General features: G+C 50.7%; 2 protein-coding genes across 7 annotated transcripts in view; one reads left to right on the top strand and one right to left on the bottom strand.

Annotated features, from left to right (window-relative positions):
• Positions 1 to 17,027, top strand: part of LAMC2 (laminin subunit gamma 2) — a 42,065-nt gene extending 25,038 nt beyond the window's left edge. For all 3 annotated transcript variants that reach the window (XM_045028812.1, XM_045028813.1, XM_045028814.1), the window contains 18 exons: positions 332 to 454; positions 1,526 to 1,715; positions 2,329 to 2,441; positions 2,829 to 3,047; positions 4,297 to 4,476; positions 5,363 to 5,608; positions 6,423 to 6,559; positions 7,321 to 7,477; positions 7,935 to 8,140; positions 8,911 to 8,990; positions 9,704 to 9,841; positions 10,896 to 11,040; positions 11,462 to 11,611; positions 11,920 to 12,034; positions 12,499 to 12,698; positions 13,575 to 13,733; positions 13,820 to 13,919; positions 14,843 to 17,027. In XM_045028812.1, coding sequence (XP_044884747.1) covers positions 332 to 454; positions 1,526 to 1,715; positions 2,329 to 2,441; positions 2,829 to 3,047; positions 4,297 to 4,476; positions 5,363 to 5,608; positions 6,423 to 6,559; positions 7,321 to 7,477; positions 7,935 to 8,140; positions 8,911 to 8,990; positions 9,704 to 9,841; positions 10,896 to 11,040; positions 11,462 to 11,611; positions 11,920 to 12,034; positions 12,499 to 12,698; positions 13,575 to 13,733; positions 13,820 to 13,919; positions 14,843 to 15,093 — 2,909 coding nt within the window. In that variant the 3' untranslated portion in view covers positions 15,094 to 17,027. The remainder of the gene's footprint in view (positions 1 to 331; positions 455 to 1,525; positions 1,716 to 2,328; positions 2,442 to 2,828; positions 3,048 to 4,296; positions 4,477 to 5,362; positions 5,609 to 6,422; positions 6,560 to 7,320; positions 7,478 to 7,934; positions 8,141 to 8,910; positions 8,991 to 9,703; positions 9,842 to 10,895; positions 11,041 to 11,461; positions 11,612 to 11,919; positions 12,035 to 12,498; positions 12,699 to 13,574; positions 13,734 to 13,819; positions 13,920 to 14,842) is intronic.
• Positions 17,028 to 17,928: 901 nt separating this feature from the next.
• NMNAT2 (nicotinamide nucleotide adenylyltransferase 2) overlaps positions 17,929 to 25,633 on the bottom strand; it is a 75,896-nt gene continuing 68,191 nt past the window's right edge. For all 4 annotated transcript variants that reach the window (XM_045028907.1, XM_045028908.1, XM_045028909.1 and 1 more), the window contains 3 exons: positions 23,037 to 23,138; positions 22,465 to 22,532; positions 17,929 to 21,833 (listed from right to left, as the gene is read on the bottom strand). In XM_045028907.1, coding sequence (XP_044884842.1) covers positions 21,731 to 21,833; positions 22,465 to 22,532; positions 23,037 to 23,138 — 273 coding nt within the window. In that variant the 3' untranslated portion in view covers positions 17,929 to 21,730. The remainder of the gene's footprint in view (positions 21,834 to 22,464; positions 22,533 to 23,036; positions 23,139 to 25,633) is intronic.

The following is a 25,633-nucleotide window of genomic DNA, read 5'->3' as shown; positions in this document are numbered from 1 at the left end:
AGATCATGGAAAGACGTGTCTGAGAACGCCAAGTCCATCTAATTCCATCTTCCTGCTCTTTGGCACGTGATCCCTGCTGTGAGCAAGGATATCTCCAGTCAGAGACAGCTGGCGTACGAGGAACTTGACTGGTGACTGTGGTCAAGGTGGTCACTAATGTACAGCATGAGGAAATGGGTAGCGCTGGCCAGACTGCTGCCCTGGGGAGAGGCAAGGGAGAGTGGAAGTGTGCAGGGCAGAAATGATTGATTACAAATGACCTTTGACTGCCTTTCCTTTGCTTCTGTTTCCTGGCTCTGATGGCTGCAAACTGTTTTATTTTCCCTTCTAGATGCTGAGGGCTGGAGAGGAGTGTATGTGAATGGGTCCCCTGTACAGCTCCAGTGGTCTCCCCGCCATCGGGATGTGTTTGTTACAGCCAGGAGATCAGAGCCCACCTATTTCCTGGCGCCAGGTATGGAAGTGTGTGGAATGTGGGAGACACGTGTAGGGAAGCAGCCAAAAGAAGAAGCCCCATATAAAGAAACTGAGCTCTGCAAAGCTGCACTCAGTGCATAGCACAGACGTGATCTCACAGACCCCTCTCCTTCATGCTGCTGTGCTCGCACCCAGTCACGCCCGGGAAATCTAGCTAGAAAAACACCCTAGAATAATACAGACTTGCTCTGTCGCATGCCACCTGCTGGCTTGCTGTTGCTGTGACTGGATAATTAATACTGATTGACAGAGGGGGGCTTCCCTTTTTCATGACTCTGTGGTGGGAGATATTGGTTTTTGAGAGGGAGTTTGCCAATTGCACTGCGGAAGGAGTGGGTTTCCCGGTGTTCAACTACTGGCTCTCCCTGTCTCTGGCATGACCGTGTGAGCTAGCAGGGCCTGACATGAAGGAAGAGGGGTGGGACCTAGACAGCCCTTTCTGGTCTGGGGATCATAGACTATCAGGGTTGGAAGGGACCTCAGGAGATCATCTAGTCCAATCCCCTGCTCAAAGCAGGACCAATCCCCAACTAAATCATCCCAGCCAGGGCTTTGTCAAGCCTGACCTTAAAAACCTCTAAGGAAGGAGATTCCACCACCTCCCTAGGTAACCCATTCCAGGGCTTCACCACCCTCCTAGTGAAAAAGTTTTTCCTAATATCCAACCTAAACCTCCCCCACTGCAACTTGAGACCATTACATTTGATGGAGAGAGGGCAGGCAGTAATGCAAGGGGGATGTGGGAGCGTTTTTCAAATATGAGGGAGTTTGGATGCTCTTTACCGGGGCCTGGAGTGAGTTTCAGCAGCAGGGGGTTGGACTGGATCAGGGCACTTGCCATTGGAGAGCTGGTAAATGCCAGATTCATCACTCAGGCTGGTGGGTGGGCATCACAGCAGGCGGGACATTGGGACCTTCCGAAGTGTGGGCTGCTGGGTAGCCCCATGCGTGGCATGTGCCTGGGGCCAGCCCCAGGAATTAAGACTTCCTAATGGGAGGATTTGACCCTTTAACCTTCTCCCTCTGGGTCTCTTATGTCCCTTCACAGCCAGATTTCTTGGGAACCAGCAGGTGAGCTACGGCCAGACCCTGTCCTTTGATTATCGCATGGACCGAGGGGGTCGTCGTCCTTCTCCCCGGGATGTGGTCCTGGAAGGAGCTGGCCTACGAGTCACTGCCTCCCTCCTGCCTCATGGGAAGATGCTGCCCTGCGGGATCAGCAAGACATATACGTTCAGGTAAAACAGGAGTGTATTGGAGCACTCTCACCTCTCAGCGACTGCAGAGCAGCTGCCTAGTGACCCAATGCCAAAGATGTGCCATAATCACTGAGGTTTCTGGATAGTCCAGCTGCCAGACCCACCCTAACTAGGTAGATTCCCTGTGCTCTAGTGTGTTGCACCCCTCACAACCAGGGGAGGCTGTAGTTCAGTTCCCAGTGCATGAGACTATCCATCCCTGGGGAGGCTGGGAGGCCTGGCACTTAGTCTGTGGGACCTCAGGCCTTCCATAAGCAAGAGAGGCTGGAGTTGTTGATTCCCAGTGTGCTAGTGAGTCGGTCTATCTGCAGTGGTGAAGGTGACACTCCTGTTCGTGGCTTCCCCTGCCACTGCAGCTCACCCTGCTTCTTGCCTCAAGGTGCCATGGGGTTGACTGTGTAAGGAGGAATCATAGGTGTCCCCCTATCAGGGCTCCATGCTGGGCTTTGTCCCATGTCAGTAACGCTCTGCAAGGGGCTAATCATCGGCGCCCAGGTTCTTTCTGTTCCGATGGGAGTTTGGAGAGAGCCGACAGCAAGACGCTCTTCAATTTTATTCCTTGTTCTCAATTTCTTTCACTTCCGATATGCAGACTGGACGAGCACCCGCGCAGTGGATGGAGCCCCAAGCTGAGTTACTTTGAGTATCGCAGGTTACTCGGCAACCTGACGGCCCTTTGGATCCGAGCCACGTATGGAGAATACAGTGAGTGTGGGGGAGGGTTGGGACCTGGGGAGAGCATCATATAGCACTTGTCATCTTCAAAACACTGTATTAAGCCTCACAGCACCCCTGCAAGGTGGGTAAATCTTGCACGCCACTTACAGATGGGAAAACTGAGGCACAGACCAGTTAAGTGACTTGCCCAAGGCCATGCAATGAGTCAGTGGCAGAGTTGGAAACAGGAGAGCCTCCACTCCGAGTTCCTTGCATAACCACTGCACACATTGGCTATAAGTTCAGTTTGCACAGAAAACACCCACTAGTCTCTGGTACAGACAGAGTCTTTAGAATGCCCGTTGTCATGGCCCTGGGGAGGAGTTCAGGGTGCAGCTGCTGGCTGTAAATGTAATGTGTTGTCTCCTCCATCAGGCACTGGGTACATCGATAATGTCACCCTGGTTTCTGCACAGCCGACCTCTGGAGCCCCAGCTCCCTGGGTGGAACGATGTGTGTGTCCTGCTGGCTATCAGGGGCAGTTCTGTGAACGTTGTGCTCCTGGGTACAAGAGAGATGCTTCCAACCTTGGGCCTTTCAGCACTTGCGTGCTATGTAACTGCCAAGGGGGAGGAAACTGCGATCCAGACACTGGTAAGGAAAACCATAACCATAGCCAAGGACTGCTGGGTGCTGCCGGGGGTGCCTGTGCACTGTGGATAGAACTGGGGGAAGGGAGGTGTCGCTGCATGATGGGTACCAGGGTTATAGGTGAGGGTGCTGGGTGATAGGAGTGCCACCAGGCGAACCACTCCCAGAAATATAGGCAGGACAGTTTTGCGTTGAAAAATGCAGTTTTATCAAAATCTTAATGCTTGGTGGGAACCTCTCAATTTCGGTTAAACTTTCAATAGGGAAAATTTTGTTTCATTTTGATGTTGAACCGTTTCGTTTGGACTTTTATATGCTATTAAAACATTAATTTTAATAGTAGATCCAATGTACCTATATTTAATATTTTAAAATAAAAACCCACATGGAATCAATTGAAATCATAAAGCCAACGCTTTTTTACTTTATCAAAGCGTCATATTTTTCCCTAGTTGAAACGGTGCATTTCAACAGTCCTGAATTTGAAGTTTTCAGAATTTTTATTCTGTGGGAAGTTTTAACATTGCGGCTCTTCATTCCAATTCAGAATGCAGGCCGAGTTTGGAATGTCAGAAATTCCAACAGAACGGAAATTCCAGTCTCCCAACCAGCTTTTGTCGTAAGGTTGCAGAGGATAAAACTGGGTGATGGGCAAGGTGCCGCGTAACAGGAAAAAATGCTGGATTCTGGGCAATGGTGACAAGTGCCTGGTACACGTGCCTATGTCTTTGTCAGGAATATCTTTTGCTCCGTGAAGCTCTTTGTGTTCTGTCTAGGTGCAGAACTCTGATTGTTACAGTCAGTTCTAAGGGCTGGACTTGTACTTACATAGCCCGAGTGTTTAGCCCTGAGAGCTAGCTGTCTAGATACGGAGCATCATAACATGATAGCCTGTTATCGACTGGAGGAGTGAACGTTGCCCCAAGTTACGAAGGACTGTGTTGAGTTATGGAGGAGAGGAATGGTGCCAAGTCTCACACGTGCTGCAGAGGGGTTGCCAAGTTATAATGAATGGTGCCAGGCTGCAGGTGGTAGTGTTGGGTTATGAGGAAAATTGTGCTAGGGGGGTCACTGCTCGGTTACAGGCAGGTGCTGACTCACATGGGACAGTGCAGGTGGTAGGAGGTGGCCTGGGATTATGAGGAAGGGTCTTTTCTTACATGTATAGTGGCAGTGCCAGGCTGTCGTGGCCTGCACCAGAATATAGGCCAGATCTACACTGGCTGTTGATACCTTTTTGTGTCTTTCCCAGGAGACTGTTATTCAGGAGATGAAAACATGGACCCCAACGCCAACTGTCCATTTGGTTTCTACAGGGACCCCTGGAATCTGCAGAGCTGCCAGCTGTGCCCTTGTAGAAATGGCCAGGGCTGCTCAGTGGCGCCAGGGAGAAAGGAAGTCATTTGCAATAACTGCCCTCTGGGAGTCACTGGTAATGGCCTCCCTCTGGTTTATCTGGAGATTTGTTTCCTTTCTAGGGTCCTTCCAGTCTCCTGCAGAACAGCAGGATAGGAAAGGGGAGTGTTGAGAGAGTTACCCTGTCCTTTTCCATTGACTATTACATGTATTCCCAGAGAATGCCCTAAGATCTCTCCCTAGCCCCTGGTTAGTACAGAGTGGGGTTGTGATGGCTGCAGTGTGATTGTGTTTGTACAGCCTGGCTGTCCCCTACTCCAATCTGTCCCCTACTCTGCCTCTCTGTTGTTCTTTATTCTATGTATTCCCAGTAGCACAGAGCGGCCCCAGCTGAGATCAGGACCCTGTTGTGCTAGCTGCTGTACACATGCACAGTGAGAGACAGACCCTGCCCCTAGAGCGCTCACACTGAAAAGACAAGGGGGGGCTGGGGGGAAAGAGGCACAGTGAGATGAAGTGCCTGGGTCAAGGTCACACAGCAGGGCAGTGGCAGAGCCACGAGCAGATCCCAGATCTCCTCAGTCCCAGTGCAGTGCGCCTGTCGGTCAGAACAGGCTCCCTCTCAGGATACCACTGCCTACGGTTCCTTCCTATCCCTGGAGAGAGATTGTCAATCCCCTTCTCACCCCTCATCTGGGATGGAGGGTGACTTGCTTTCTGGGATGTTTTGGGTCAAAGGTGCAATGGAACTAAATCCGCTTCTCCTAATTGTACGAGGAGGGTGAGTTCCCCTCCCTGAGAATGGAGCCGAGATTGTGAAATTCATTGCCCAGCAGGGCATAGTGCCTGTGTCCGCCGGCAGGAGGGGGAGGGCAGTGTTAGATGGGGTTTGGCCACTGCTTTGGGGCCCTGTAGTTCTGGAGGGTAACTGGCCTCTGTCTTGTTTGTGTCTCCCTCCCCAGGTGCTAACTGTGAACACTGTGCTGATGGCTATTTTGGAGACCCCTTGGGTGACAATGGCCGTGTGAGACCCTGCCAGCCCTGCCAGTGTAACAATAACATCGATCCCAGTACTGTGGGGAACTGTGACCGGCTGACGGGTGAATGCCTGAAATGCCTTTACAACACGGCTGGCTTCTCCTGTGACCAGTGCAGGGACGGGTTCTTTGGGAACCCCTTAGCCCTCAACCCAGCAGAGAAGTGTCAAGGTAGGAGTGTAAGCTGGAGTGTGCGCCTGTGTGAGTGTAATTGGACAGGGAATGGACTCTCAAACCTGGTACTAATGTCGTGATGTGCTTTCATAGCACCTTTCATTTTAAGGGGTCCCAGACAGCTTTTCACATGCTCTGTACAAGAGTCACGTCCTCCACCACTGAACCAGCCATTTCTTGAATCCACATTCAGGAAGGATTTCACAGGGAGCAGCAACATTACACATTATTTTAGGACAAGTCAATAATACTGTGTCCAGCTAAAACCCTGGGGAGAATTTTAGGTAGCTGGAATATAATGGCTAGGCCACAAGCCTGAACTCCACATATTAGGTCTCATTTAAAAAAAAAAAAAAAAGGGGGAGGCGGGGGTGGGGGATGAGCTCCAGCAGTACCTTGTTAGCGCAGTGCTGATTCAGAGGCAAAAGATAAAATAACCAGTACGGCTCCTTGTAGCACCACTGGTTTTCCTTGGAGGTTCCCCATCCGCGTACAAACCAGGCCTGAACTCCTTCAATATGGAGTTATAGATATTCGGAGGCAGTCAGCATTCAGGGAACAGTGACTCAAGCAGCAGGGTAGGGTGGAGTTTATTGGTCTCTGTTTAGCCCAGAGAGGTCAATCAGGATGTAGGTTGTTGTGCATCTTTGAAAAACAGTGCAGAAGTGTGAGACCCCCGCAGAGGCAGATGGGAAGATGTTCTGGTGAGGACAGACGTGTTTTTATGAGAGCTGCTGTGTTTCCTTACGCTCTTTGGTTCTCAATATTGATCTGATTTGTGGCTCCTTCCAACCCTTTGCTTTCTCTGCAGCCTGTAACTGCAATTCGGTAGGTTCTGACCCCCTGAAGTGCAGAAGTGATGGGAGCTGTGTTTGCAAGCCAGGATTTGAGGGGCCCAACTGTGAGCACACACAGTGCCCAGCTTGCTACAGCCATGTGAAAACACAGGTAAGTTTCTCTGTCTGTCAGCTGGGTGCCCATGACCATGGTATCTGAGCTGGACTTACCTGCCAACTCTGCCTGATATCACTTCTCCAGCAAAAGATTTCAGCGATAATTCCCTCTCCTCACCCTGCACTAATTCCTTTGCATTCCTATCAGAGATTGAACCAGTAGCTGCTAAGGCTAATCCACAGATGAGGTTCAGCAAATGCTCCTTTCCGGATACAAAGGAAATTAACCACCCATGCCCTGAGAGCTCAGATAGGCCCAGAAATATAGATCCCCTCTCCCCAAGAAACAGCTCCATGCAGACTTAGGGACTACACTGACAGACTTTCAGCTCTGCTCTGGGGAGAGTGAGGGGGGAGAAGTAGGACGCGGCGGAGGTGTCCCAATATTTCATATCTCTCATCTGGTCACCCTATTGGTTAGCTTCTTGCTGCTAGTTATGCTCCCTCCAGGAGAGGTTTGCAGCACTTTGCCCAGGCTGTGTGGGGGACCTTGCACTGCCTGGTCTGTCAATAGAGGATTTCAGCCGCCAGGGCTGTTAATCTGCCATTTTAACCAGAATTAACATTCACTAAAAGGGCTCTTTGTCTAGGTAACTCTTCCAGACTGTGCTGGGTTTTCTACTTCTCACAAATCCTGGGGCTTCTCTTCTTCCCACCTCCTAGTGTCTGTGAACCTGGCCCAAGCCCTTGTCTCTTTGCCTCTGTAACCCATGTTTCTCGGCCACTTGCTGACCCCGTGACCTGCCTTGGTTTCAGGTGGATCAGTACGTGCAGCAGCTGCAGCATCTGGAGGTTCTTGTGTCTCGGCTGCAGCTTGGCAGTGGGGCAGGGGCCAGTGAGGAGCTGGAGGGGAAGATGCAACAGGCTGAGGAGACCCTGCGTGAAATCCTGAGAGAAGCTCTGAGTTTACAAGGTAACGCCGGGCACCTCCCCTTGGATGGGGTTGGAGAGACAGCAGAGGGGCCCCTGGAGACTCAATGCAGTGAAAGGAACCAATGCTAGATACTGGAGTGCAGGGCAAGGGGTGCAGTTCTGAACCAGGCACTTCAGAGAGAACATTCTGGGACAGGCTTTCCCCTCTTCCCACCCCCAACTATGCAGATGTGGGGGGGCAGTCCTGGACAACCCCCCGACTGCTGGTACAGTATGAGTATGAGGGGGACACTCTAGGACAGCCCCCCGACTGCCGGTGCAGTATAGGGATGGGGGAGGGGACGACACTCTGGGACAGCCCCTCCCCCCCCCCGACTGTAGCGTGTCAGAACTGTCTTTTTCTCCATTGAGCTGTCTGCCTGTTTGTGCTCAGTTCTGGTTTCGTATCCGGCGGCTCCCCTGCAGCACAGTAAATCTCTCTTGGTCTCTCTTGTCAGCCTCTGACAAGTCCCTGGAGAGCCGGATGTCCAAAATGAAGGGACAAGAGTCCAGCTACCAGAGCCGCTTGGCCGACATCAGGGTGACGGTGCAGAGGCTGCAGACGCTGGGGCGTCAGTACCAGGCCCAGGTGCAGGACATTAGGAGGCTGATTGAGAGAGCCCATTTGGACCTGGGGCAAAGCAAAGTGACCCTGAGTGGGCTGGTAAGTTCTCCCCAAGACCTTTCAGCACAGACACTCCAGACCAGCGACATCCCTGGCCACTGCTGCAGAGGCCAGAGGAATCCTCTTCTGCTTACTTCTGTTCCCTTGCTCTCCATGGTGATGTTTTCCCAGCACCCGATGCCGACTCCCTGAGCTCTCCAAACCTCCTGCCTCGAGCCCTTCTCCCGCCCCCTCTACTCCCTTCTTCCCTAATCTTCCCCTGCACAGTTCGTGCTACCAAGCTAAAAATAGCGTTCTAGACGTTATGGCTCAGGCTGGAGCTTGGGCTTTGAAACCTCCCCGTCCTTAGGCTCCAAAGCCTGAGCTCCACCCCGAGCTGCAGTGTCTACGCAGCTCTTTTTAGCGCAGTGGTGCAAGGTCCCATCTATCAGCCTGGGCTCTGAGACCCAGGCTGTGTCGATGTACCCTGACTAAGGGTGGAAGGAGGTGTCCTGCTTCTCCATAGGCTGCTTCGGTTTTGTTACAGGGAGGCTGCAAGTGCAGTACACATTATTTTGTGGGTGCAGAGTAACAGGGGAGCTTTGGCCAGCACCTTGCTCTATGATAGGAGTTCATTAGCATTGCTCTTTTACCGGGGTTCATACAGACGGGAATGGCTGGCTAGGCTCCTTTGGGCGCTGTGGTAGAGCTGTGTCTGTGTGATGCACTCTCTTACCTCCAGCCAGTCATTATCAATCCCTCCCTTTTGTCAGCATTAAATCAGAAAGAGGGAGAGAGAGACAGTGCAATTCATTTCTCTTTCTCCTCAGAATATTCCAGCTTCACACCTCCCTGGCGGGTCAAACAGTTTTTTGATGCTGGCCCAAGAAGCTCTCAGACTAGCAAACAGGTGAGCAGATCGCCGCGTCCACTGGCACGTTCTAGGCCATGACTGCTTCTCCCCCAGTCCAGATCTACTGGTAATAGATGCACAATGGGTAAACACTATTGCCAAGAAGCGCATATTCTGCAGGGGTGTGGTTCCCTTTCTTAGCTCGTTGGGTTTCCCAGAAAGACCTGCTCTCATGATGGAGACAAGGTGGGTGAGGTAATATCTTTTATTGGACTCGCTTCTGTTGGTGAGAGACACAAGCTTTTGAGCCGCACTCTGTGTGTGTGTGTGTGTGTGTGTATTATATATCTCTAATAAAAGATACCACCTCATCCATGAGTGCCAGGTTTATATAATTTTTGGTGGTGCCTCAGAACGGGTCCAAGCAGAGCTGTCCTGTCCATAGGATGGACTGGGGCAACAGCCCTGGGCCCCGCACTTCAGAGGGATGCGGGGTCCAGGGCAGCCTGGGGTGTTAGCACGGGGTCCCCTAAAGTGCAATAAGCCCAAACATTGATGGAGCTGAGCCCATGTTCCTAAATATTGGTGGAGCATGGGCATCACGGGCCCATATAACTTGCCACCTATGACCTCACCCACCTTGTCTCTCTAATATCCTGGGACCAACATGCCTACAACTCCGATGACAACCCACCTGAATAACAAGTGGATGGAGGAAGTGAGGCAGCCTTTGCAGGCCCATGTCTCATGGGAGCCCTTCTGTTTTCCAGCCACGTGCAATCAGCAAATGCCATTGAACAGGCAGTCAGGGCAGCGGTGGATGACTCAGGACAGGCCCTGGAGCTGGTGCGCTCAGCTGTGAGCGGAGGAGGCATCCTGGCGAGCTCTGTGCAAGGGCTGCTGCGAAAGTAGGTTCACAGCACTCGTGTGTATAGGTCTCCATGGTGGCGGGAGGGGAGAGAAGAGAGTATAGTAAGAAGTGCCTCTAAGAATCCCACCCTCCTTATGGGGTGTCTGTCGCGGGTATACAATTTCCTTTGTGTATTACACACATTTGTGGGGCCAAACTCATCCCTTGAGCAAATCATCCATTGGTGTCAATGATTTCCACCAGGGATGGGTTTGGCTCAGACAGTCTCAGACATACTAAGCCTGGATCTACGCTAGGAAATGAGGCTGGTATAACTATGTCGCTCAGGGGTGTGAAAAATCCAACCCCCAAGTGATGCAATGAAACCGACCTATGCCCTGGTGTAGACAACGCTAGGTCAATGGGAGAATTCTGCTGTCAACCTAGCTACCGCCTTTTGGGAGGTGACTTACCTATGCCAACCGGAGAACCTCTCCCGTCGACGTGGGGGGCGTCTTCACTGATCCACTGCAGCTGTAGCGGCTTATGTGTAGACAAGCCCTCAGAGTGATAGTAATAAGGGAACTACAGAGAAGAGCTGCACAGGTGATTCGGGACTGGAGGGGACTGACCTATAGGGAAATATTAAAGTGGGATGACCAGGATTTGCAAAGTGCCTATTGATTTTGAATGCCCAACTTGAGACACCTTAAAGGGGCCTGATTTATAGAAAGAGCTGAGCGCCCACCTCTGAAATTCAGGCTCCTTTAAGGCGTCTCGTGAGTTTGTTTGTCCCTTTTGAAAACCTTGGCCTGTGTGTGAGCCTGGGTCTGAAGCAGCGTGTGACACAGGAGGGCCTGCTGCTTTTCATTTCCTGGCTGACGTGGTGGGGGAGGCCGTGTTAAATAAAATGAATTGCTCTAGTGTGGGAAATGTACATGATGCTTTGCAAAGATGGAGCCACCGACCAGCTTGCAGACTCGCTGATCTGAGGCAAATGGCCCCGTGACCTGACCCAGCAGGGAGGATCTGGTCTCTGTGTCTCATGGGCTGTTAAACATGAGGGGAGTGTTCTGGCTTACGATGCTTTTCTTTTTTTTTTTCTTTGGCAGATACGATGAAACCAAATTGCTGGCCAGCGAGCTGGAGACTGACGCCAGCAGATCTGCCTTGGATGCAGACAGGGCCTATCAGGGCAGCCTGGTGCTCCTCAGCTCCATGTCGCGCTTCTCAAAGATTGACACTGGGTCCTTCCAGGTGAGGATTTCTTGTCTGCTAGACACCAGAGAACCTTGCTGCACTTTGTAGATGCAAATCACAGTCTGCCAGCCTCTCTGCCATCCCGGTGTCCTGTTGGGAAGGAACTGATACGCTTCTCTCACCTCACTCTGTCCCCCTCTCCTTTCCTCCCATGAGCACGGGGGCTGACGAGTCTTTGCCCATCTTGAGGCTGAATGTAATGGATTCTTACTCCTGCTAGGTGGCCCATCATCCTATGGAAAGCCTCACCACCTGCGGCGTGGCATGTTGTCACCCTTCTAAATGTACGTCCCTTTCAGGCCTGCTCCGGTTTCCAAGTGATACCGCTGTGGCAGCCAATCAGTGCTGGGGACCAGTCCTTGCGACTGGCGCTGGGTACCTGTGATCAAAGTAAACTCTTGTTTCCTTGGTGTCTCAGGAGGAGGCAAACCGGCTCAGGCAGGAGGCAGACACTCTAATGGGCTTGGTGGAGACGTACATGGCAGAATACAGGCGGCTGCAAAGCAACACTAGAAGCTGGGAGGAAGAAATCAAACAATTGTTACAGAGCGGGGAAAGCAAGAGGCTGGTAAGACATCATCCCCCATGTTAGTAGGTATCCTGAGAGAGCTGCCATCTCTGTGAGCTGTACACTACTTTATCCTGTCTGTGTTAAAGAGCAGGAGGTGGGTCAGCAGACAGACTGCAATCCCAGCTCCATTATTCTGTTCATGTGACTCAGACTGGGACGGGCGTTGAGCCTTTGCTGGCAAGCTGTAAATTTAATCCTCTCGGGTGAAATGAAGCTGCCTCAAAGACAGCTTTGGGAACAGGGCTGGGCCTCCCGTGCTCTCTGCTTGATCTGCTGTCTCTTTGTGTCCCTTCGGTTCATTACAGGCTTCGAGTCAGCTGTTGTCCCGCGCCAACCTTGCCAAGAGCAGAGCACAGCAGGCACTGAGTGCTGGCAATGCCACTTTTTATGAAGTTGAACTCATCTTGAAAAATCTCAGAGGTGAGTCTATGGCAAAAGCATCTTACTTCAGCAGCGGTCACTGGTTCCAATCGATTGCTCTGAAAGCTCCACATTGCTGTTTCCCCAGCTGCTGATAGTCACAGTATGTTCCATTGCAATGTAATGTATGCCAGGTAATCCCAGCTCCTAGCATCAAAGGGTTAAAGGATCATTCCAGGCAGATCATTTTAACAGTTCCTGAGCTGTGTGACAATGGCGCAAACCTCCTGGGAATCTTTCTCTTCCTGAGTACACCCACTCACCCGTTTCCCCATTCTCTGACTGTGGACATTCTTCCATGGAATAAGCAGCTCCAGAGGTGCCAGTCTTTCCTAGGCTGAGAGCGGGATTCTGCTTCCAGTAGTCTCTCATTTGTTCCTCCATCAATGAAGCCCATCCCTGACTCTGAGGAATGCCCTCTACCCTCTGGGATCTGATGGTGCTGTGTATTTTTTCCATTTTAGGGTTTCACCTGCAGGTAGATGGTAGGAGAAGAGAAGCTGAGGAAGCCATGAGAAGACTCCCTCTCATCAGCAATATGGTCACGAATGCCAATGATAAGACTGGACGAGCAGAAGGCGCCCTGGGCAGTGCTGCTACAGATGCAAAGACAGCCAGAAGCATGGCTGGGGAGGCAAAGGAGATCACTGGTGGTATCCAGCAGGTAAAGGGAAGTCTGGGTTCTTTGATAATCGGAGCATTGGGGGACTGGCAGGGGTAAGGATGGGGAGTGACAGAGGAAAACGGAGAAGGGTTACTGAGAAGCAGTCATCTTCCTGGGTTAGACACTAACCCGAAGTCCTGTTCAGCTCTCGGTCAACATAAAGAGTGTGAGTTACTTGAATGTATCATGTCAGTGTGTCCTGATAAATGATATGCATAGTCTAAGCCCCACGTGCAGACCGGAAGGTTTTGTGACACTGGCCTGGCATCAGTGAGACTGCAGGTGGGAGGCGTAATTCCTAGCTCAGCTAGCCCCCCGAGTACATAGCGACAAGGTGGGACGGGATTGTACTCGGGCACTGTGGCTGCACTGCTGCTGTTAGTGTGCTAGCTCGATGAGAACTGGTGCGTGTACGTCTACCCCAGCTGGGAATCGCACCTCACAGCTGCAGCGTAGGTGTGCCCGAAGTCGCACACAGTAATTCCATGTCATTGATGTGTCTGAGAGGGTGAGTTCAGGGAGTGGCTGCAAAGCAGAGTAAAGCTCTGCAGAAGGGAAATAAAACTAGCTGGGAAAAGAACATGATGTTGATGCAAGTGGATGAATCTGATATAACTTGGGCCTGATGGGCCCATGTTTCCATGAACTGGGTCATCTTTCTGCCTATTCATATCTGGTCTGATTTTCAGAGGCGCTAAGGACTAGCAGCCCCGTGCTGAAATCGGTGACGGTTGCAGGTCCGTAGCACATCTGAAAATCAAGCCACTAGTCTGTCCTTTCAAGTGGGTGTTGCCAATATTTCTCTCTTGAATGAATCCTTGTTGGGCCTTCTTGCCTCTCCAATATCTCCTACTCTTACTGCCTTTGCTTTCTTAGGAGATAAGGCGGTTGAACTTGGAAGCCAACAGGACAGCAGATGGGGTCCTGGCACTGGAGAAAGGAGTCATAACTTTACTGAACGAGGCCAGAGAAGCAGAAAGGGAGCTCACGAGGAAGGCTCTGGAGGTCGACATGGATGCCACCGCTGCACAGAAAGTGAGTTCTCATCCCTTGCCTTTAAAGCAACTGCAAACCTGTTTGGGTGACACATGCCCTTACTGCCTTGTTCTTGCCTCTCTCAGACTGGTCAGGAGGCGCAGGGTGCCCATGCCGGTGCCCGTACTGCTGAGGCTGCTGTCCAAGAGACACTGCGTGCCCTGGAAGACTTTCTACATCTGATGGGTAAGTGTATAAGCACCTTCTTCATTCTTTGTGTCATGGTAGTGTCCGGAGGCCCCCATTGCACTACATGCTGGACAAGCACATGTTGAGAGGTAATTTCTGCCTTGCTTCTAATTTAAGACAAAGGGTGTGAGATGGGAAATATTGGCCTTGGTTATCCATTTATAAAATGGGGATGAGATATCTCCACTATGAGCTAAGGGTGTAGTTCCCTGCCCATGTCCCATACTCGCAGTAGCTTGATGAGTGAGTGTGAGTGAAAATAGCAGTGTAGCTGCGGTAGCGGAGTCGTGCTGAGTATGTATCCACTGGTGCTGCCGTGGCTACACAGCAATTTACACTCTCACTAGCTCTCATTGAGCTGCCATGAGTGTATGTGCACGAGAAAGGGAATTGCCCCTCATAGCCATAGACAAAGAGCGGTATGAATGCTTCCCCCCTGGGCTGTGTGGCAGAGCCAGGAATTGAATCCTGATCTCCTGAGTCCCAGTCCAATGCCTTCACCACGAGACCAGCTTTCTTCTCTACCCGTGACTGTGCCTCATTGCTTGGGATGTTGTTGATTTCAGATCCAAACTTTCCTCCACCCCACACCAGCCTGGAGGAATTTAATAGTTGATTGCCTGTCAAGTACTGATCTCAGAAATGTAACCTCTCTGAGCTGAGGTTGTGAAGAACTTCACACAAGTGTAAAGAAATGAATTCCAAGTATTTCCCAGCTTCCTCTTTCTCTCCTGTTTTGTGCTGTGTCCTCCAATCTGAGTCTTTGTCACGCTTTTTTTCAAAGCCATTTGGCCTAGGCAGGTTGAGCACCATGGATAACTGCAGCTGAGGCATGGGGCTAAGGGGTATGTACTTAGAAAGATCCAGTTCCCAGCATCTGTTTATTGTTTCCTTTTCTTTATTTTCCTCCTTGGAAATAGACCAGCCTGGCCCTGTGGATGAGCAGGCGCTGAGATTGCTCGAACTCAACCTCAGCCAGGCCAGGACAAAGAACAGCCAGTTGAAAGAGCAGATGGCCGAACTGGAGAAAACAGCCAGTCTGCAGAGGCTCCGGGTTCAGACTCTAGAGAGAAGCATTAATGAGATCCTGGCAGACATTAGGAACCTGGAGGAGATCCGCAACAACCTCCCCCCAGGGTGCTACAACACAAATTCCATTGAAAAACCTTGAGACCTTTAGGAAGACTCTCTGGACTGGGTCTCTCAGGCTGTGGATACTAGGCCATGGCCTGATGGGTCGTGGGGGATGGGGAAGCCAAGCCTGCCAGGACCAGCTGCCTTTGGCTCTGCTGAGCTGAACACAGGCCCTTTGGGTGCAGCTGGTCAGACTTGGTGTGGCAATGTGCTGACGTTTGCCTCACGACATTGCGTTTTGATGCCAACATCACCACAAGGTGCCCCTGAGCCGGGAAAGCCTGATACTCTGCTATCCGTCCCTGGAGTGCAGGAGGAAGGAAGGAGAGATCCTGCTGCATGAAGAAGCTGCTGGCCAAGAAGAGCCATAGCTAGTAGGAGCCCATCCCTAGAGTATGGCCTGAGGAGGCAGCGGCACCCGGTTCAGCTTCTGGAGAGTCGCCAAACGAATGTCTTATAGAAGCTGAACTCTGACTCCTGTGGATCTCCCTGTCCCTACCAAGGTCCTGACGCTTGGGCACAGCCAGCAGAACTTGCCACTCTCCTCCAATGCCAGCACCTCTCTCATTGCCTTTCACCACCCAACGTAGCATTGGTTCCCCTTGGTGTATTGCAAGACCCTTTCTCACCAGCAATCCTTTCCGAACCCAGCAAATGACAGGGACGGGTGCAGGACCAGGGAGGTCGGGGTTCCCTACTGCGGCACTGTCCTCACTGCCTTTCCAGTCTCGACACTGACACTAGCACTGCCTGTACATCTGTTTTGTGCTTTAGACTTGTGCAGGGGGAGGACCCATTCATTAAAGTGTAGGTCTTCCCCAGTGTATCTTAGCAAGGTGACTAAATTCCTGTTTAGTCAAAGGGAAGGGATTTATTTTTGATGGTTTAAAAATGATCACGCCGAAGGGGGTGGGAGGATGGTCAGTAACTCCTTAGACTGTTGAAGGGGCCCTCAGCTGGAAAGTCCTTCCTACCAGCACACCCAGCTCCTGGGGAAAATTTCACCCCCCTGTCTCCTCCCCCTTCTCATCCTGGGCTTTTCATTCAGGCGGGTTCTCAAGGGATTAACCGGAGGGGATGTCTTCGTGATCAAAAGCTCAGGCTTGCAGTATCTAGGCGCACTGAAAGCAGAGGTGCAAGCCCCAGGAGGGATGACTCAGCCCTTCATCCTTCTGAGGGCAATCAAGTACCATGCAGTTTACTGTGCGTCTTTCAGATGAGACTTCGAAAAGCAAATTCTTGTCTTCTCTGCATGGACATCAAAGATCCCCTGGCGCTTTCCGTAATAATGGGGGTGTTGTCCTGTTGACCTTGGCCAAAATTACTGGCACCCAAGAGCCCAGCTTACCCTTCACAGTGTTAGCATACTGATTGCCCTATTAAACCCCCCAAACACCGTAAAGGTAACCAGATGTGTCTCCACTTCCAGTTTGGAAGAAGTTTGGTGCTGCCTCCCAACAGACAATGTTCAATGTTTTACATAGAGCAGCCTTGCGTCAGAGGAATTGTGACTGATTCTTAATCAATCATTCTCTAAAACTGGAGGAACTGGAGGCAAATCTCTACCACCGATGGGTTTCCTGTAGGTCCAATTCCATTTTGTTCCTCTGTCTCAGTGGAGACAGTCCCCTGGCCCTTCTGACCACTGTAGAATGGCTCTGTTGGATCCTTGTTACCTCTCTTGTGCCCCACATAGTGTGGCAGGATCAGCAATCTCAACCGTGCCCCAGAGGAGGTGGTCACTTTCTGGGGTTAAACTCACCCCTCAGTTGTCCGCTTCTCTGATAAAGTGCCACCTCCTTGTTTGAATATTATATGTTAAATAATCATCTATGGTATATTTCTATTTATAGTGAAACACACTAACCTCTGGCTTGTTCTGCGATTTCTCCCACTGCACAGGACAGAGGTTATGGAGCTGACTTTTTTTGTTTTGTGTTTTTGCTTGAGTGCACTTTTTACTTGGAAAAAAAAAAGTCAATAAACAACAAATCCTTGTGGCTGGATGTTGCTGTTTCTTTCTTTCTTCCTGCTCGCCTTTTGGAGATAGGTTTCACTGTGTCTAGAAGAGGTGAACTGACTGTTGGGGAAAGGAGGCGGCAGCGTGGATTAGTGGCTAGAGAAGGCTGAGATATTGAGATGATGATGATATTTTTTAGTGTGCGTCTTCTCAGAGTGCTGTACAGTGATTGGTAATGACCATTATCCTTGTTTCACAGATGGAGAAAGTGAGGAATGGAGTGGTTGAGTGACCTTCCCAGGGGAATAGAACCCTGGAGTCCTGACTCTCAGTCCTCTTCTCTACCCTCTAGGTTCTCAGACTTTCATGGGGGGGAACCAGGCTTCACTAGAAGAAGTGTCCCATGGAGACCTTCCCTCCCATTCGTGATCGTACAGTGTCCCCCAGCAGCTTTGGCCTTTCCTTTTGAGGAAAAGTAGTAATAGAGGAGCATTAAGTTTCTCTCCTGATGGCTCTGGCTGAGGCCATCTTCTCCTCCTCTGCCTTATGTAGCAGCAGCTGCTGGTCTGGCCCTTCTCCCTTGTTTGCAGCTGCTTTTACAGGCCTCCAGGCTCTTCTTTGCAATGGGTGAATTTTGATAACTTTAGAAGGAGGCGGAGCCAACACCATGTGACCTGCCAGCTCCCTACAGAACATGTGTGATCCAAGGGCCAAGGACCTCCATTCCAAACTGCAGCATTAGACCACGCTGCCTCCCTGATGAAAGTGGCTATAAGTGCAAAGTATTCTCCTTGTTCTCAAAGACAGCCATCCAGCTGTCACAAAGAGGAGCAGGACACTTCCCTAGCTGAAGCAGCAGTGAAACACTACAGTCTAATAGCATCATTTTTTATTACATAATTTAAACACTTTGCTGATAAAGGGGTGGGGGTTTTTTGTTTTGGGTTTTTTTTTTTGTCGACCACTTTTAGCAACAGAAATCCAACTCCAAACTCTTTCACGAAGATGCAATTGGCAACATGGCAACTTCAACCCATTGAGGTTTTTTTTTTTTCTTTTAAAACTTTTTTTATTCATTTCAATAAAGCAAAACTGTGTTATTAAAATTGCAGATTCAAGGACCATCCCACCCTCTTTCCCCCTCATACACTGAAAAAAACCCCCTTCCTTGCCAACCCTTGTTGCATGGGTTAGAGATGGAAGCGCGACTGCTCGCGCCAACCCCAGGATCAAATCCAAACTGATCCCAACAGTTCGACAGTCCACTCCAAAGATATGCTACACCCCCATCCCCCCCGTACCATGAGTTTTACTGAGCAGATAAATGAAGGCATAGATAAGACTAGTAAGACATAGTATATTCATCATCCATACCACAATGCTATGTTTCTAAGGCATGCCGTCCTAAACTGGATGAGATCGAAAACTGGCCTGCTTCCTATCTCACACCCTTTGGTCACCTGAAGGAGCGGGGGGATCGAGAGCTTTTTGACTCTTATAAACACTTTCTTAATTCCTTTTTATTTCCTTTCTCCATCTTCCCTCAGTTAAGAGCAATTGTCCTACCTCCCACTTCAGGGGCAAGCCTCTTCTCTCTGAGTTTATTCCCTTGCTGTGTCTTGGTGGCTCATTCTAGACATTGATTGCTTTATCTCCTCCAGCTTGGAGTGGAGAAGTGCAGTAGGTTCTGGCAAGTAGCCGTTGCTATTCTCTGAAATAGCTTGTGTGTGAGTCCGAGCTCATGAAAAGCTTCACCCACCCAGGGTAGTAAGAACAGTTTGTCTAGAAGAGCTTAGCTACGGACGTTGTATAGATAGAGAACTCTTCCCCTCCCTCCCCCACAAAATGACCGTGCCCCTTATATCCACCTGCAGTGTGTGTGAGCAGGGGCCCCCAGGAAGGCTGCTCATTCCAGGTTCCCCCAGGCTAGTATGTAGAGCAGTGGGTGCTAGCAGCAGGAACTCCAGATGGAGACATCCCTGAAGAACAGGTGACTATACACGTTTCCTACCTGCTCCCATCAGCCCTCATGGATTCTGAGTTGACTTGGTGCCCACCTGGACATACACGTTGGTGCCATGAGTGGCAGGAAGAGCAGAGAAATCGGAGTCTGGCAAAACCAGTCCAATCTCCCCACTCCCTTTCCTACCTTTCTGCTTGTCATGGGAAACTTCAGTGCAACAGTGACAATTCCTGAACTAACATTTCCAGGTGGGGGTAAAGCCTGGGAAGAGAAATCTTGCTGGTGGTACCACTGATGATCCTGTTGCCTTTCCAATAGGACAGGAATGGGCTAGTGGTCTGAGCAGTGGCCTAGGGATTCCTGGGTTCTAATCCCTGCTCTGACACTGATTTTTTTCTGGGCTTTGGGCAAATCACTTAACCTCTGGACTTCTGATTTTCCCTCTGTGAAATGGGGTGACAATACCTACCTCTGAGGACTGATCATTGACGTCTTATAAAGCACGATAAACTGCAGTGAATTTACAAATGCTACATATGTTTTTCTGGCTGAAGGGCTGACAGCAGCAGTTTGCCATGACAGAGACGCCTTCCTGGACTCTGGCTTCTCTTGGTAACAGGCCATAGTGAGTTCACAGCAAGCAAGGTGGCCGTGTGGAGCACCGGGTCACCAAATCTAGTGCAGCGTCTTCTCTTTGAAGCTTCCACTGGAGCAGGTTGTGCTTCATTGCAACCCTTTAAGGGCTTTTGCTTTAAGGTCCTTTCCTGAAATGCTCCCTCTCCCTGGGGGGGATCACAGCCCTCTGAGGGGCACAAGCAGCAAGTTCCCTTGGTGGGATTCTAGTGCCCTCCTGCTTTTCATGGCACCTGGATGGGAATGCAGAGAACCCCGCGCAGAATAGCTACAGTGCCTTCTTACAGGAATGCAATCGGGTTGAAACAGCCCAGGTTAGCACAAGCATAACAGGGAAGTAATGGCAGGTGTCTGAGAACTAAAGACAAGCAGCTAAACTCCAAGTAAAAGGGCTAATTGGAAAAGCAGAAGGACAAACCCTAAAGCTGGGCTTTGCCTTCCTCTCTAAGGATGCAATAACTCCAGCGCATGCACTGTCACAGGGCTGGGAGCCCTCTGCGAGTCAGTGGTACCCAGCACTGCAGCCTGCTTGCCGGGGCCAGTATGGGGCCTTTGTGCCTCTTAAACATCCCTGCTCTTTCCAACCCATCTCAGCATTGCTTGGCCAGTGTAGGTCCCCCTTGCATCTGTTCCCCTTGCCGGCATTTGGCCCAATGTGCTACAACCGCAGCCCCGGACAGCAAAGCACAAGAGTGGTTTGTCCCAAGAGAGGCATGCGGGAGACGGGGGAAGGTGCAAGTTGCAGAGCTCGCAGGGTGAATAGCCTGCGTTTAACAGACTCCTCACGGGCAGCTTGAACCCCACACTCTGAGAGGGAAGGGAGGCAGGCAGGAGTGGAGACCATACTAACCAGGGAGGTGCCAGCAAGTAGATCCCAGGGGTTGAGTATGAAGGGAGCAGCTTGTGCCTATAGATCAAATGACATCCCTGAGCGCTATGCTCTACCCATCTGCATCTGCGTAAGGCAAGTTTGCTCAGGGGTTAGCTATGATGGCAGCCCCCTCCCTGCTAATGAATTCATCAGCCCCTTTTGACATATCATTGTAATCCCCTGTAACCTCACTGAGACCTCTGTGCCTCCATGCACAGCAGGATATGCTGCCTGTTGATCAGAAAGACGCTTATTGACTTTTGGTAAATATCAGGTTACAGAGCCTCTCCCCCTGTCAGCATCCCATGGACCGATCCTGCCATGTTGTGATGCTACAAAACCTAATGGTTGGGCTTGAGAGAAGCACGGCCTTCAGCTGCCATTTGCTTTTGAGTTCCTGTGATCAAGTCTGGTATGACAGGTTCCTTTCTAGGATCAGTGTCAGGTACCCGCCATCTGAGACTCAAATACAGCATGACCACTTAAGGGACATCCTGGAGTGACCAGGTTCATGTCAAGTGAAGATTAAAGGAGGCCCCTCCAAATGAATAATTATCTACAGCAGAAGCAATTGCTGCCAGGCTGAGGTGTGCTTCCCCCGCTGCCCCCACCCCCCAAGCCTTAGCTCAGAAAACCATTTCAGAATTTTCACAGTTCTTTTTTACTTCAAAGCTAAACTGTCCCATAAGTGGCCTGAGCAGCGCTCTCAGCCTAGCCCAAGTCTGGGCATTGAGCCAAGTGGGTTAGGATCTCCCATTGCCAAGCACAGATATAGTGCATCATGTCGCGAGGCCAAGGGGCTCACACTAAAACTATTAATAAAAAGATCCACCGTGTTTTATTTAGCTTAAGTGCCGTAAGATGGGAAAAGACTGAGCCCCTGTTCCTGGAGCATGCTGGGAAGATGAACACCAGGGTCACTTCCCTAGGGCATGCTGGGAAGGTGGACACCAGAGCCACCTCCCTAAAGCATGCTGGGTACATCTCTATTTACCGTACCCCCTGCTCCCCGGTGTATGAAGGGGAAGGGTTCTCCAAAGCAGATTGCCGAGCTGTGTACCATTGGGGGTTTGCCACAGCTCCCTGGAGATTCCTGCACTATGGAGCGCTAGAGTCAGTGAGTGAGACAGGCGGACGCGCCGGAGGCTGTGAGAGAGAGAGAGACAGACACACAGAGAGCGAGAAGTGTGATGGAGAGCTGGAGGGAAGTGGAGCAGTGGGGCTGCCTTGCTGCAGCGCCTCAGGCTTTAACCAGAGGCGTTGATATACAGCTGGCTCTTGAGGATGTAGTCAATGACGGGCTGAGACAGGTAATCCACAACGTGTCCATCCCCGTGCTGCAGGGCCAGTCTGGGAGGGCAAGAGAACAGAGGGACTTAGTGCTTGCCAGTTCCCCGCCCCACGTTGCCCCAGCCTGTTTTCTCTTCCCCAATAGGAAGCAGCTGTTTGGATAAGGTTCAAATCAGGCTTCATGTGGGCTTAGTCCATGGAGGAGCTGGTCACAGCTCCACAGGGAAGGTGCATTTACGAGGGTCACTGTCTCTCACACGTATGCACATGGTAACATTTTAGCCAAAGGAGCCATTGGTCTGAACGTGTGTGAGATCAATGCAAGTGGATGGGACAAGGCTGCAGAGGGAGGACGGCTCAGTGGTTAAGGCACTGGATTCAGGAGACACGGGTTCAATTCCCTGTTCCATCACTGACTTCCTGTCACTTAATCGCTCCGTACCTCACTTCCCCGTCTGTAACCAGGGGATCAGACCACTTCCCTCCCTCACACGATGGAGCCATGATTATGAGGTACTCAGATACTATTGAAATGGGGCTATGTAAGTACCTAGATAGATGGGGAAATATTTGTGGTGGATTGTGGGCAATTCTTGGATCCACTGGGTGGGAGATGAGATGCCTCGCAGTGGGAATTGAGGGCAGGTCGGGTCTCTGTACCCTGCAGCAGGAGGCCCTTTGAGTCACGCACCTGCTTTTAGTTGAACTGACGACAGACATTGGGTGGTTCACGTCATCCTTCACAACCAGGATGTTGTTCTGTGGCGAAAACGAGAAGAGCAAATGAACATGACTGACCTCAGCCCTCTGCTCCTCATGGCTTGTGCACCCAGCATGTCGGGGCTCTCTGGCCGTGAGGAACACTAGTGCCCAGAGGTGACATGGGCAGCTGGGCACTTCCTTGGGGATGGTTTGAGGGCTTCTGGGTTCTCCATCCCAGTCACTGAGGTCTGGAACAAGGCCTATGAGCACTGAAGACGTAAGTGACACACAGGCCTCATGCTAGTCCTGTGCACAGGGATGAATGTCTCCCTGAATGCAGAGGCTGGGAGCACTTACAGGTATTGGTGCTGCTTTATGGAAGTGGTGCAGCAGTAAAGCTTCATAGCTGCCACTGTGCAGCCAGCTCACCCTGCCCATTGACCTGCCCCGCAATGGCATCATGGCACAGTAAGAAACCGGGGGCGGAAGGCAGAGCCAGGCCAAGCGGACCCAGGCCCAGTCATGATGCAGGGAATGTCTGTGTTGTGCAAAGTCACTTACTTTGTACTTGCGGAGTATTGAGGAATGGTTCATAATCCGGTCTGTGTCTGTGCCGTCCCGAGGCACCACCACGATCCCAAAGTCCCCGACAATCACCTCCATCTGGGACCAATGCAAAGAGAACCTTCTAAGCCTCCTGCACCAGGGCGATGCTGGCCCAGGAACCAGCTCACAGGTCCCTGACTCAAATGAAAGATGTGCTGAAATATTCTGTGATGTGTTGAAGGAACTAAGTCTTAACTTACCTTCTTTCTGCAAACTTCCTGGAAAGTCTTTGCCAGAAACATGAATGTCATTAAGGAGGCTAATTGGCAACTTCCCAGGGGATATCTACACTGCCAGTTGGAGATACAAATTCTAGCTCAAGGACCCAGACCTACGCTAGTGCACTAAAAATAAAGTGTAGCTGGGGTGGTGTGAGTGGCAGGAGGCACTAGCTGCCCTGAGTACGATCCCACCTAGCTATGTACTTGGGGCAGTGTGGCTGCACGGCTGGTTTAGCGTGGTAGCTCAAACCGAGCTAGGGTGGGTATGTCTCTTTGAGTTAACAATCACCCCCTATGCGTGAAGCGTAGACAGACCTGCAGGTATTCTGATCGTATTTTCTTATAGGACTTTTCAGTGCGTTCCCTTCCTATGGGCCTCGGTCTGCGGTCCTACTCCACACACAGAGTTCACTGGAGGAGCTGCTGAATTGGGGTCTGTAAGGGAAAAGCTCTTCCAAAATAGCTTGTTGCCAAATGCTAGCAGTAAGTACCGATGAGGTGGCAAAAAGGGGCAAGTTTAACCTCACGGCTATGCCGAACTGGCCCTTCTGTTCCAGTGTGTGCGTATTCAGTTCCCATGGAGACGTTGGCAGTGGTGGCTGGCAAGATTTCAGGCTGGCAAAACCTAATCCAAAGCTGGTTCAGATCCAGGTTCCATTCCATTCAAACCACTATGGTTCGTTGGGTTTCAGATTGAAGGTTCTGACTTGGGCCCATCTCTGTGGATCACTCTGCAAAATCTGGTCTGGGTCCAACCATAATAATGGAAGAGCTAATGATGAGGGAATTTCCTCTGCAAGGCTGAGCCACACTCCTCGAAAGAGAAAATCCAGCTGGGCTCCTTATCAGTCAGCAGCCTTGTTGCTGAGTTTCAAGCTGGTTTCCTGGCTTCACTTGGCACCTTCTAAATCTAATACAAACAGCCCCCAACCACCTAATTTAAAGTTTCTTTGCTCCCTTTGCCCTACAATCCTGGGAGTTTTCTTCCCAAGATGACACTGACACTGCTCCATTTCCTTTGGGTTTTGTTCCAGTTTCGACCTTGCTAAAGCTCCCCAGCAGCATGTTCTGTACAGTGAGTTAATGGAGTATTTAATGATACTGCTTGAACCAAAACTCAGTCCTAGAATCCCACTGTTTCCACTTAGAGCATTTCATGTGTCTGTCTGTCTTAAGATTTTATCCTGCCACCCATCACTATAGCATGAGAGTCCCTCACCTAAAATCAATACTAAGTCCCTAATGGGTCTCTGGAATATCTCCCTTTTTGGTGTTAAGCTGCTCCTTTAGGGTAGGCTTTTTGGGGGGTAAAAAGGGGGTTGGAAATAAATGGGGTATTTGAACTGTGAGCATCACTGATGGTGGCGGAAAGGCTTCCTCCAAGAGGACAGCTTTGCAACATTTCCTGAAGATGGTCAGGCTCTGGCCTGATCACCTCCGGGACTCTGTGCCACAGCTGGATGCCTTCGTAAGAGAATGTGTTGTCCCCAGCTCTCACTTGCTTCAACCTAGGCTTTGTGATCTGCATTGGCCCGGGGGAGTGCAGCTGTCAAGGGGGTTCCTAGATCAAAATCCAGTCTTTGAGGTAGTTGGGGGTTGAGCCATTCGTTGCTCTGAAAACTAGGATCAGGGTCTTAAATTGGCATCATAAACTGACTGGGAGCCAGTGGAGGGACTTGAGCACACACCTGATGTGCTCACTTTTTGTGGCCTAAGCCATGGTGAAGGTGAAGCCACATTCATGCGTGTGCATCGTCTTCACATTCAGCTTCAGTTACAGCAACCCAGCCTGGAGGTGACAAATGCATGGAGTGCTGTGAAACTGATGCTACCTGGTCATCCAAGCTTAGCGAGGATTCAGACAGAACCCTGATGCTTTGCCCCACTTTGGTGAATGGAAGCTCTGCACCTTCAGTGGAAGGTGAGACAACATCTTGACCAGCTCTTTGAAGCACTTTCTCCTTTCAAACAACTCCCCACAACTTAGTGCTCTTGAGCATATCAGGAAATATCTGAGCAAATAAACTGCCACCTGCTAAACAGCATTATTTTAACCCGATACAAATGTTAGTCCTCTAAGCAGGTGCTGCTTGCAGGAAGCAAAGCAGAATCCGCAGTGAGCTGCTGTTTTCAGTCTCTCATGTGCTTTAACTGAAGGGGAGGGTGTTGGGATCCCACGCAAAATAGGACTGGATTCTGGGGGGAAAACAGCCCAAGTGTCAAACCTCGGGTTTAAATTAGGGCACCCAATCCTGACCCTGAGCACTCAGATCAGTTGAAATTATCAGACTGGGGTGCCCAAGTGCCAATCTGAGCACTGAGATGCAGGAC

Source organism: Mauremys mutica, chromosome 8 (genome assembly GCF_020497125.1).
Source record: "Mauremys mutica isolate MM-2020 ecotype Southern chromosome 8, ASM2049712v1, whole genome shotgun sequence".
Classification (NCBI taxonomy): Eukaryota; Metazoa; Chordata; order Testudines; family Geoemydidae; genus Mauremys; species Mauremys mutica.
This window is presented reverse-complemented; position numbering and strand designations above follow the sequence as displayed.